The sequence below is a fragment of the Chiloscyllium punctatum genome, chromosome 8, assembly GCF_047496795.1.
Source record: "Chiloscyllium punctatum isolate Juve2018m chromosome 8, sChiPun1.3, whole genome shotgun sequence".
Lineage (NCBI taxonomy): Eukaryota > Metazoa > Chordata > Chondrichthyes > Orectolobiformes > Hemiscylliidae > Chiloscyllium > Chiloscyllium punctatum.
Genome location: NC_092746.1, coordinates 30,371,414 through 30,384,017, shown reverse-complemented (window position 1 = coordinate 30,384,017; position 12,604 = coordinate 30,371,414). Strand labels below are relative to the sequence as shown.

The 12,604-nt window shown below is 39.7% G+C and overlaps 1 protein-coding gene across 1 annotated transcript in view; it reads left to right on the top strand.

The window, feature by feature from the left end:
* Positions 1–12,604, top strand: part of LOC140480447 (dynein axonemal heavy chain 11-like) — a 445,469-nt gene that overhangs the window by 113,140 nt on the left and 319,725 nt on the right. Inside the window, exons 15-20 of the mRNA XM_072575322.1 lie at positions 1,804–2,136; positions 3,023–3,277; positions 6,971–7,140; positions 7,573–7,795; positions 8,591–8,707; positions 8,841–8,927. Of these exons, the coding sequence (XP_072431423.1) occupies positions 1,804–2,136; positions 3,023–3,277; positions 6,971–7,140; positions 7,573–7,795; positions 8,591–8,707; positions 8,841–8,927 (1,185 nt within the window). The remainder of the gene's footprint in view (positions 1–1,803; positions 2,137–3,022; positions 3,278–6,970; positions 7,141–7,572; positions 7,796–8,590; positions 8,708–8,840; positions 8,928–12,604) is intronic.

Here is a 12,604-nt window from a genome sequence, read left to right as displayed (position 1 = left end):
ACAAGGACTACTTGATTGTTCTCTCTCTCTAATACTTTAATTCAAGACCATTCACTCTCACTTTCTCTCTTGAGTTCAGCTCTTTTTCCCATGTTTTGACCAAAGCTATAATAGGGTTAAATGCTGAGTGGGTCTGGTGGAACCCAAATGAGCATTAGTGAGCAGTTACCATTGGGTGAGTGGTACTTGATTGCACTGTTGATAACCCTTTCCGTCACTTTGACGATGATCAAGAACAGACTGATGAGGTGATACTTGGCTGGGTTCATTTCGCCATGTTTTCTTTATATAGGATGTACCTAGGCAATGTTCCACATTGCTAGAGAGATGCTAGTATTGTAACTGTTACTGGAACAACCTGATTAGGGACACAGTAAATTCTGAAGCATATGTCTGTCAGGTCAAAACCCTTGCAGTATCGAGTGCCTTCAGCCATTTCAGGGCATCACGTTAAGTAAATCGAATTGGCTGAAGGCTGGCATGTGTGATATTGGAAACCTTAGGCAATGGATAATTTACGTGGCAGTTCTGGTTGAAGTGGTTGCTGATGTTTTAGCCTCGTCTTTTGCACTATTGTACTGGACTCCCCCATTATTGAGGATGTTAACTCTGCTCAGTTCAAACAAAAACAAAATGAGAAATGTAATCTGAAACAAACACATAAGACCATAAGGCCATAAGAAATAGGATAGTCTTAACACATGAGAATGCTAGAGAAATTCAGCAAGTCTGACTGCATCTGCGGAGAGAGAAACATCCGAATTCTACAGTGAATTGTTTAATTGGCCGTTGCCATTCACACTGTGACAGGAGTTAGATCTGATCTTCAAAAAAAAGCCAAATGAACTGTGGAAGTTGGAAATCAGAAACTAAAAACAGAAATTGTTGGAAAATCTCAGCATGTCTAGTAGCATCTGTGGGGAGAAATCAGAGTTAACATTTTGGGTCCAGAGACTTCTGATCTGATCTGATCTGTTGGATGTGGTAATCACAATAATGGAGGATTGTCACACCCATTACCAATTAAGTCTTCTCAGACTCAAAAGAAGTATAGCTTCAACCTCTATTCTGAAGAAGCCAATGTTGACATATATGTAGTAATGATATATGTTTACTATAGTGTGTCTGAAAAAAAGCCATAGTTTGTCTGTGTAGAGTTTATTTCTTCCATTAATTATTTTTTGATGAATCTCCAAGAATCCAGATTGAGTACTAACTATTAGGCAGTGCAATTGTGTCCTTGCTTGCAATGATTTTAATTCACCAATGATCTTTAATTTGGTTTTACGTAACTGGGAAAGTCTACATTTATAATAATTGCGTGCAAAACTATGAAATAAATGGATAATTAAAAGTTACATTCAGTTACAAAACTCCATTCCTTGAGTAAAACTTTGACGACTGATTTCTGTCTTGTTATTTTAATAGGAAGATCATAGGGTGTGACAGACAACTTTCAAAACTCACTTCCCACAGGCAGAGTTCAATATTCAGAGGGCAACCTTTATAAAATTACCCAGGCGGGATGCCAATGTAATGAAAGCAACCTGCTTCATTTTATAGCGTGCAAGGTCTCACTGTTAGTTCTTGACTTCATTGTCAGTTCCTTTCTACCACTGTAGACTCAATAATTTTAAAAAAGTGCACTCTGGTTCAAGGGATAAACTATTTCAACTTTGTGATTGTAATTTCCGTTAGTTCGAATTTAGTTGAAAACACGTTAGCTTGTGAATGAAAACATTTATATTTAGCTTCTGAAGACCTAAGATAATAATTTTATGTTAATTTGTTTCTGATTAACAGGAGAATCTCAGACTTCTGAAGGCAGACCCAGTTACTAAATCATGGAAGGCCTATTTGGAGTACATTGATGACATGGTTTTAGATGGTTTCTTCAATGCTATTTCATGCTCTCTTGAGTTTTTCCTTGAGAACACTGAAGCTACTTTAAAACCTGCACCATTGTTTGTATCACAAATGATGCTAAGTATCCCAGAGATTGTATTCAAACCTTCTCTAGATAAGGATGCTGCAGATGGATTCTATGATTTAGTTGAAGAGTTGATAAGTGACATTTACAAAATGGCTGCACAGGTGAAAAGAGTAGCTGACCATCTTGAGATTGATAGTTATCAGGTAATTATCACAAAGCTACTCTCTCGCCTGCATATGTTGCTTTACGGAAAGAATATATGAAGTAGATTGTTATAATCCAAACCACAAAAACAAATCCACAATTCTTTTGCATTTTGTGCATTTGTGGCTTCCAGTTTTTTTCTGAATTAAGTAATTTTAAATTCTGTTTCTCACAAATTATGTTTACTGTAACCTAATTTTTGTACTTTTATGTTAAGAGGCCTGACCTTCAAAAGTAGCTGTGCTACTTGTAATTAGATTAGATTAGATTACTTACAGTGTGGAAACAGGCCCTTCGGCCCAACAAGTCCACACCACCCCGCCGAAGCGCAACCCACCCAAACCCCTACATCTACCCCTTACCTAACACTACGGGCAATTTAGCATGGCCAATTCACCTAACCTGCACATCTTTGGACTGTGGGAGGAAACCGGAGCACCCGGAGGAAACCCACGCAGACACGGGGAGAACGTGCAAACTCCACACAGTCAGTCGCCTGAGGCGGGAATTGAACCCGGGTCTCTGGCGCTGTGAGGCAGCAGTGCTAATTGTTGTCGTGTGGATGATCGGTGGAGAATTTGTCACATTATCTTAGCTGTCAACATTCAGGGAAGTCCACATTGAGTAAATAGTCATGCGTATAAATTAGATTTTCTGAAGGAGATCAACTATTGGTCTTTACACAGGTCTTATTTTAATTTGTTCATAAAATGCAAACATTGACAAATCAATATTTATGCCCCATATTAATTGTCTCAAGGGTAATAACATGGAGACTGTTGGGTTGATAGTTCAATATTGTGACCACTAAGTTCCACCACCTCAAGTAGATAATAACCACTGTGGCCATAAAGAGATAATAAAGTGTGTTCGTTCTTTACACAGGATGATATGGAGGATATACTTGACCTATCAGAGGTCCGCCAAGAGATCATGGATAGGGTAACAGAGATCATTAGCAAAGCTGTGGACTACAGAAATTCATTTGACTCTTACTCATACCTTTGGGTAGATGACAGGATAGAGTTCATGAAGCAGTTCTTGCTGTACAACCATGTGTTGACTGCAGAGGAGATTGAAACTCATGCTGATGAAGGTGTTCCCGAGTGCCCTCCTACTACAGAACAGTTTAAGGAACAGGTAAGGTTAAGCTAAAACAAAATGGTTTGTGCAGTTGAAAAACATTTTCTGTTTAATTTTGATTTAATATTATATTTAGAATAAATTTCTGGGACTCTGAATAATGCACCCTTAAATACAAAGGGGCCAAGTTAGTGAGCCCTGAAAGTGAATGCTGAGATTCAAAGCAAAGTATTTCCTTTTAATCATGGTGTATGAGCATTGCCAGCAAGATCAGCTTTTGCTGAGCATTCCTGATCGTTCTTGAGACGATTGCCTTTTTCCCCACAACAGTCCACGTGCTATTGGCACAATGCAGTGTTGAGAGAAAAGGAATTCCAGAATTTTGACCCAGTAGCCGTGAAGGAACAGAGTGATCGTTCCAAGTCAGGATTGATTGTGACTTGTTAATTGCAGCCCATGGTGTTCCCATGCATTGCTCCTCATGTCCTCTAGAGTGGTAGAGATTACATTTTTGAAGGAACTGTTCCATGACCCTTAGTGAGTATCTTCATTGTATCTTGTAGAAGTGACATGTTGCTGTCGGCAAATATAGGCAATGTCACATCAAGCCATCACTTACAAAATGAATTGTGTCCAGTCAGAGTTAACCAGACTGGATGGATTGGATTCATGCATTAGTAAAGGGCAATATTGTGAGTGAGTAGCACTATGTAAGGCTAGGCTGCACTGCTTAAAGGTAGCCTGCATCTCCTTTAAAGGGCAAGGGTTTTGTGGCTGAAGTTTGTTCTGGGAGTAGTGGTTGAAGGGAATCTGAAATCCTGATAATACAGGAGGTGCAGTCTCAAACATTTTTGGAGGCTGTGATGGAGATTTTGATGAAGCAAATGGAAAGAAGGATCTATAGCAGAGGAAGAGACACAGTTAAAGAAGAAGTGGTATCAAATCAACTTAGTGGTCAGTGCCAAAAATCAGCCTTACCAGATCTGGATGCAGTGCTTTGAAATCTTCAGCTGTGTCAGAGATGTGGTCAAGGTAAGTGGTCAGGCAGGAGTAATCTGCCGAAGGGCAGATTCTGTGCTGTGCATCTCATGGTCTTGTGATTTTTCTTTTTAGAACCCTCCAGCATTAAGTTGTCTGGCATAATAATTCTCTTTCTTCCTTAGTGTCTTCAGAAATGCTCAAGATAGTTCACATGATGCATCCATGTACCTCCCAAGAATACAGATGCACCTTTTTGAGTCTCCTCCTTTTCAAATAAGTGAGAAGTGGAATCTGATCATACACAGAAGGGACAGCACTGTCTCCTTGGTTTTACTCAAAGCCAGCAGCTCAGTGTCTGATACCACACATATCTGAAAGGATATGAGAAGATAGCTGGGATCTACAAGTAGTGAGATATTGACCGTGAATGAGCTGCAGCCAAGCCAGTGATCATGGATAACTTGGGTGCCAGCTCACCAGAGGGTGTATTTGCATACGAATCCATTTTCGAGGATACAAATGAGAACTGCTTTGAAACAAATCACAGAGGAATCAGAAAAAGTACCCACAGCAAAGTGCTATCTGCATTGAGAGGACTGCTGGAAAAGGTCATCGCTAAGGAGCTCAGAGGAGGCCAGTATCAACTTGGCACTGCACCTTGTGCTGAGCTCGCAGCCCATACTTTCCAATTTGGAAGTGGTGGCCAATCTCTTCACAAGTTGTTCCAGCAGTTATTTAGTTTGATTGCTTAAGTCTCAGCCCTCCTCGTAATACAAGTAATTGTCTGCGTGCTGCAGTGGAAGCTCATACTACTGCCATGCCACAGAGGTTACAGCTTGTCAAGGGGCTTACGGGGTATGTCATATGTCCAGCAATCTCTCTTCCAGCACATTCTTAGGATTGCAGAGTCACTAAACCGGGCAATGGAGTGTGAACATGCTGCTTGCTCTGGGGAACATGGAGTATTCACCTTGCCATCCCTGCCATTCCACACTGACCTTGCTGCTGTCTATTGGACAATGTGTCCTCCTGCAGCACTTATGCTGAGCAGCTCAGTTCTGCTAGAGGTTAACATCTGAGGCCATATGTTGTATACTCCATCAGTTCTGTTGCTTTCACTCAGATCTTCAAAGGAGATGTGCCAGAACAGAAAGTCCAAAAGGCAGGCATTAAAGGCATTAAAGACAATAATTATTTTGTAGATTTTTTTAAAGCAACATGACATGCTTTTATTTTGAATCTGGTTTGAAACGCTTAGTTTGTCATGGCTTTTGTTTTTGGTTAAGTAGCTTCATAGAATGCCCACTATGTGGGAACAGGCCATTTGGCCCAACAAGTCCACACTGACTCTCCAAAGAGTAACCCACCCAAATCCATTTCCTGACCCTATTACCCTACATTTACCCCTAACTAATGCACCTAACCTACATATCCCTGAACACTATGACCAGTTCACCTAACCTGCACATCTTTGGATTGTGGGAGGAAATCGGAGCACCCAGAGGAAACCCAAATAGACACAGGGAGAATGTGCAAACTCCACACAGACAGTCACCCGAGGCGGGAATTGAACGCGGGCCCCTGGAGCTGTGAGACAGCAGTGCTAACCATCGTGTCACCCTTCTGAAGTATTGAATCCTTCAAAAAGCTTTGTCATTTGGAATAGGTAAATTTTGCATGTTTACAATGAATTTAAACAGCGAAACAATTTGTGGAAAGAAGTTTGTGTTCTCCAGAAGCAGGAACCTTGAACTGCAAAGGAAGATGACATACTTGGATTGAACTTACACTTTAATTGAAGAGACATGAAAGAGTTTTTGGGCCTAGCAGGCCAAAATATTCCTTAACACTGCCCTGACTCTACACTGCCAGTGTTAAGGTGGTGGTGGATTTACAGTTGTACTGAGCAGCTGGGTTCCAGAAAGTTAACTTTAGCAATATACATGCCTTCTTGTTGATCTCAGAAACTTGTTGATCAGTAGTGGATTTCCCTGGAGGTGATTTCCAATGTAATCTCTGAAATTGTGGCTGTGGATTTTCTTTAGTTTTAGCAATACGTTGCTTCCTTCCTCTTTTCTGTTACCTCTTCACACCTCCCATGCCCGCCCATCATGAAGAAGCTTGTCTAACTACAGAGTTGCCAAGCCTATGCCAATGCTAGATGATAGATGGAAGGTTAGAATGGCCTTGGATTGACTTGACTTGCCTTTTCCCCCCCATTGGGGATGCCAATTCTGGTCTTCTGCCTTCTGCAGATAATGGGCCCATAATTAAGATGTGCTAAACAAATTTTCATATGTAGTTACTGCACATGTTATTTGAACATTAACTTCCCTGTACTGAGACAGCTGAGATTGAGTACACACTGGAAAAAATCTTACCTTTGTGTAACTGTGGACATGAGTATTAGTGAGTGGGCAGCCAATTTTGTATCACACAAGTTTTATTTCGTGAAGTTACTGGATATAAAAAAAGAGAGAACTAGAAAAAATTCATTAATATTCTCTTTATATTTTACACAAAGGCAAGATGCTTGTCACTGTGGGGAAATTCTAATTTAAACCATGGTCCACCACTCTATAATGCATTTATAAAGTACTAGCCTTTTTAACATCAATGTTTTACAGTACTTGCAATGTTTGATGACTGTGATCACAGAACATACTATGATGCAAGTTAAGGTTACAAGCTTAATTTTATAATTGTTGAGCTTAAAAATATAGAAATGATTATTATAGTTATCATGCATTTTTGTGTTTTGTTTTACAGATTGATATTTATGAAAATTTATATATCCAGATCAGCAAACTTGAAGACAGTAGAGTCTTTGAAAGTTGGTTTAAAGTTGACATTAAACCATTTAAGATGGCATTGTTAAATACAATCAAAAAATGGAGCTGGATGTTTAAAGAACATCTCATGCATTATGTTACTGATAGGTGAATAACTGCTTATTTTTGGGATTGAGGAAGAAAGATGTAATAATGTACCAAATTATTTACTGAGATAAAACAGGAAAATGCAGTATGCTCAATTTTCGTGGTTAGAGATACAATGATTAGTCACATACAATAAACCTGATCATTCTGCTGCTTTTTGCTTAGGCACAAGTGGAACACAACCAGCTGTGATATTAGGTCCAGTAGCTGTGCTTAGCTGGCCAGTAAACACCTCAGCCTCAAAAAGGCATAATAAAATACAGCAATTACTGCCTGTTAGTATTCTAAAATTTGAAAACCAAAACAACTATATATAGGCTGGAATTTTCTCAGCTACTCCATCAGAAGTATGGCAGGAGTGCACATTTTAAAATGTTTTGCACTTTAGCATGTTCTCACAAGGGTGAATGTTTTTCTTTCTCTTTTGCACAGCTTAAGTGAACTTGAAGAATTTATAAAGGTAACAGATAAGGGACTTAAAAAGAAGGTGAAAGAAGGAGACTATAATGGCCTTGTTGATATAATGGGACATCTAATGGCAGTCAGAGACAGACAGACCACCACTGATGAACTTTTTGAACCTTTAAAGGAGACTATTAATCTTCTTGAGAGTTATGATCAAACTATGCCAGACCAGATTTACATGCTGTTAGAGGTATATTTTTCTTTTTGTTCAGATAGTTATTGAGAAAAATTTATTTGATTTGAAAATAATGGAAGTTTATGCCGTAAAATGACTAATTGTTTTGATGACTTAATTTTAACATGTGATGACTGAAATATACACTTGAGTTTGGCAAACACACTTTCAATATATTCTGCAGTGTACACATTCAGCTAATCAACCAAACAGGAGTACTCCTCTGTGCCCCACAAGGCAAGAATGGAATTGTACTCCCCCAGGTTGCCAGTTACGCCCACCCATAGGCCATGCTGCATTTCCTGATGGTTCTACCACCACCTTGTGATTTACCCAAATAGTGGGCAGCTCTGGGTCACCTGACCTTTTCACAGTGAGCCACCTGCTGATAGAATGTGCAGTTGATCAGAAAGATGTTAATGAAACTTGGCTGTTAAGATTAGTAATGTTATTGCTGCTTTGATTGCAGCACTGCCTTTAGACTTCAGTACTTGGAAATATTGTTCAAATTAATCAGCTGCAAAGTAACCTGGAATTTATAAGCTGTTGAACTCAATTTTTGTTTCTGATGCACTGAAATCAATGCAGCAAGCCTCGGGTATAAATTATGAAGTGTTCGTGAGCTACTCTTGGTAGAACATGACACAGGCAGTGATGTGGAAAACTCACCCCCTCACCTCTGCTTTGCCCATCCAACTGTGTACAAGAATTGAACTACATTTAAGCGATTATATTTGCCTTCAATATAAGTTTAATGATATTTGATGAAAATGCCTTTCCCGATGTAAGAAGTTGTTCAATGATCAATAGGAATTACCAGAAAAGTGGAACAATACAAAGAAGATAGCTGCCTCTGTGAAGCATGAAGTTGCAGCCCTCCAGACTGCAGAGGTGTCACTCATCAGAAAAAGATGTGTGGCATTTGTTGTAAGTGCTCTCTTTGTACTTGTCTAAAAAGTAATTGTAACCAAAATTGATTTGATTTGTTTTTTTTTAAACTTGAGAATCACGAGTAATGAAATATTGAGGGCATTCTAAATAATTCTTTTTCTTGTAACAGGCTAAGCAAGTTGAGTTTCGAGAAAAATTCCAAGTGGAAGCACCTTTTACATTTAATTCTGCAAATCCATATACATTATTGGATAAGGTAGGAGTGAAGATCTGAGAGTTTTGATGTAAAACCTTAAAGGTTTGAAAGGCTTCAAACGCATATGAAAGTTGATATCAAGGAACATGTCAAATGGAACCAACTGATATGCTTCAGAGTATGATTCACTACTTGAAGTATAGAAACCTTAACCATATTTATATGGTTTATCAAATATTGTGATCTCAAATTCACTTGAAAAATGGTATTTTCTCGAAATCTGTTTGGAAGTGATTCTGCATTGAGACATAATTATAAGATGATTTGCTACAAGTTATTTCTGACTCTGCAAATTATTTCCTTATCTATGTCCTTTACACATCCATCTGTACAAGAACTGATCCCACTTATTAGGAATGACTTATGCTATCTGTTGTGGATAAAAATAAGAAACATTGTGACAATGTTAAAAACTCACGAAGATTTAAAAAAAAATTAATGCATTTTTAACTCAGGAGTAAAAAACCCAATTTTCAATATGTATGAATGAATGAATGAAAGGTTAATATAAACACATGACAGTCTTATATCTCTTATTGTAACTGAAGGTCATGACTTGTTAAAATACACTGATTGTTGTTTGCAATAAAACAAAATGAATATTATGTTGCAAACTACAATTCTAAGTAGTTAGTTTTGAGTGATAGCTGAATGGACTTGACTCGGTTATGTAAAAACTTAACCTCTAGAACTCTATCTCCCCTTGTCACCTATGCTGCTACCAACTTAGTACATTGTTTATTCACTGTTATGTTTCAAAATTATGCTCTAATTCAACAAGGTCAACAAAGACATAAAAGGGAAATTATGCTTGACAAACCTGCTGTTTTTTGAGGATGTACTAACAGCAGAAACTTTGAATTACAGTTATTGGGGGAGGGGGGGGTTAAGAAGGTGATTAGCGCGCTTGCCTTTATTGCTCAGAGTATGGGAGTTGGGACGTCATGTTGGGGTTATACAGGATGTTGATGAGGCCTCTTCTGGAGTACTGTTTGCAGTACTGGTTGGTTTGTTATAGAGTCATAGAGGTATACAGCACAGAAATAGACCCTTTGGTCCAAATCATCCATGCGAACCAGATATTCTACATACACTTAGTCCCATTTGCCAACATTTGGTCCGTATCCTTCTAAACCTTTCCTATTCATACACCTATCCAGATGCCTTTTAAATGTTGTAATTGTACTAGCCTCCTCCACTTTCTCTGGCAGCTTATTCCATACATACACCACCCTCTGTGTGAAAAGCTTTCTCTTTAGGTCCCTTTTATATCTTGCTCCTCTCACTCTATGCCCTTTAGTTTTGGACTCTCCACTCTGCGAAAAGCACCTTGCCTATTTACCCTATCTATGCCCCTCATGATTTTATAAACCTCTATAAGGTCACCCCCTCAGCCTCTGATGTTCTAGGGAAAATAGCCCCAGCCTTTTCAGCCTCTCCGTATAGCTCAAACCCTCCAATCCTGGTAACCTCCTTGTAAATCTCTTCTGAATCCTTTCAAGATTCACAACATCCTTCCTATAGGAGGGAGACCAGAATTTCATGTAATACTCCAAAAGTGCTCGAACCCATGTCTTGTGCAGCCGCAACATGACCTCCCAAATCCAGTGCTCGATACAATGACCAATGAGGGGGGGAATGATGTTCTTCAGCTGGAGGGGGTTCTGAATAGGTTTACTGGGATCTCTGTGTTGCTGGGAATGGAGGGTCTGTGATGTGAAAATAGACTGAAAAGGCTGGGAGTTTTTTTTAATAGAGCATAGGAGGTTGAGGAGTGACCTTATTGAGATTTATAAAATCATGAGGGGTATAAATAAAAACAAAAAGCAATACAGCACAGGAACAGGCCCTTCAGTCCTCCAAGCCTGCGCTGACACATTTTGCCCATCCACACTAAAACTGTCTTCACTTCTATGATTCGTATCCCTTTATTTCCCTTCCTGTTCGTATATTCTTCCAGATATTTCTTGATGCTGCTGTTGTGTCTGCTTCCACCACCACCTCTGACAGCGCATTCCAGGTACTCATCACTCTCTGTACCTTGCACATCACTTTTAAACATCCCTCCCCCACCCCCTTGAACCTGTGGCCCCTAGTGATTGACCCCTCCACCCTGAGAAAAAGCCTCATACTTTCCACTCTATCTATGCCATTCATAATCTTATGAACTTCTTTCAGGTTGCCCCCTCAACCTCCTGCATTACAATGGAAACAAGCCCAGTTTATCCAACCTTTCTTCATAGTTAAAATCCCCCATACTAGGCAACCTCCTGGTGAAGTTTTTCTGTAACCTCTCCGAAGCATCTATATCCTTCTGGTAGGTTGGTGACCAGAACTGTATGCAGTGAGGTGAATGACAAGCGTCTTTTTCCGAGGATGGGCGATTTCAAAACTATTTCTTAAGGTGAGAGGAGAAAGATTTAGAAATGACGTGAGGGGGACCTTTTTTACACAGAGAATGGTTTGTGTGTGAAATGAACTGCCAGGGGAAATGGTTGATGCAGGTACAGTCACAACATTTAAAAGACATTTGGATAAGTTCATGAACAGGAAACGTTTGGAGGGATATGTGCCAAGTGCAGGTGGGTGGGACTAGTTTAGGTTTGTTGAGGACTGGTTGGACCAAAGGGTCTGTTTCCATGCTGTATGACTCTATGACCAAAAGGGGAAACAATGATTGGGGTGCTTTTTGGATTTTTAGAAGTGTTTTAATAAGGTTCCTTGCAGAAAGTTAAGGAACAACTTTAGAGTATGTGAGATGGGGGGAGTAGGTGTTGCTGGTTAACATTGGGGATTGGTGAACAGAATAAAGACAGTGTAGAAGTAAATGGGTAATTCTCCGGTTGGCAGGCTATGCCTATTGGGGTCCTGCAAGGATCACTGTGGAAGTGGGGTATGTGGTGTGGAAGGAAGGGGTGAAGGGCTTGCCCAGGGGTTCACAACCTGTACCATTGATTTGGATGTTGGTATGAAATGAAATATTTTTAAATTTGCAGATAACACAAAATATGTGAATGAGAGTTGTGACAATGGACCAAAGAGGCTTTGAGGGAACTTGGACAAGCTGAGGGAGGAGACAAGATATGACAAATGGAGTATAATATGGATAAGTGTGGTTATTCACTTTAGTAAAAGGAACAGTTTTGTCCAGATATTTCTTAAATGTGAGCAATAGGGAAGTGTTCACATCCAGTGGGACCTGTATGTCTTGTTTGTAAGTCCATGAAATCTAGCAAGCAGGTGTAACAAGTAAGGCACATGGATCATTGTCAATTATTCTAAGAGGATTTGAATACTGGAGCAAAAATGTGTTGCTTCAATTGTATGAAATCTTCGTGTTAAACAGCATCTAGAGTACTGTGTGCAGTTTTGGTCTCCTTACCTCAGGAAGGATTTACTTACCATAGGGGGAGCCGAAGCGGAGGATGAACAAACTGATTCCTGGGATTGTCCGTGTAGTGATTGTAATGAGGCCAACCAGGTGGACCTCGTAGAATGATTGGGGCTGTTAACTTGGGCCAATGAGCGAGCCCTGGCTGACAGATATAAACAGGAGTGTCAGACATTCTGTTCAGTCTGAGAGCCAGCAATGAGGAAGCTGCACAGTATTAAGTATTTATACCCCTGTAAATAAAGGATGACTTGGGGATGGCATACTAGCCTCTCTGGAGTCATTT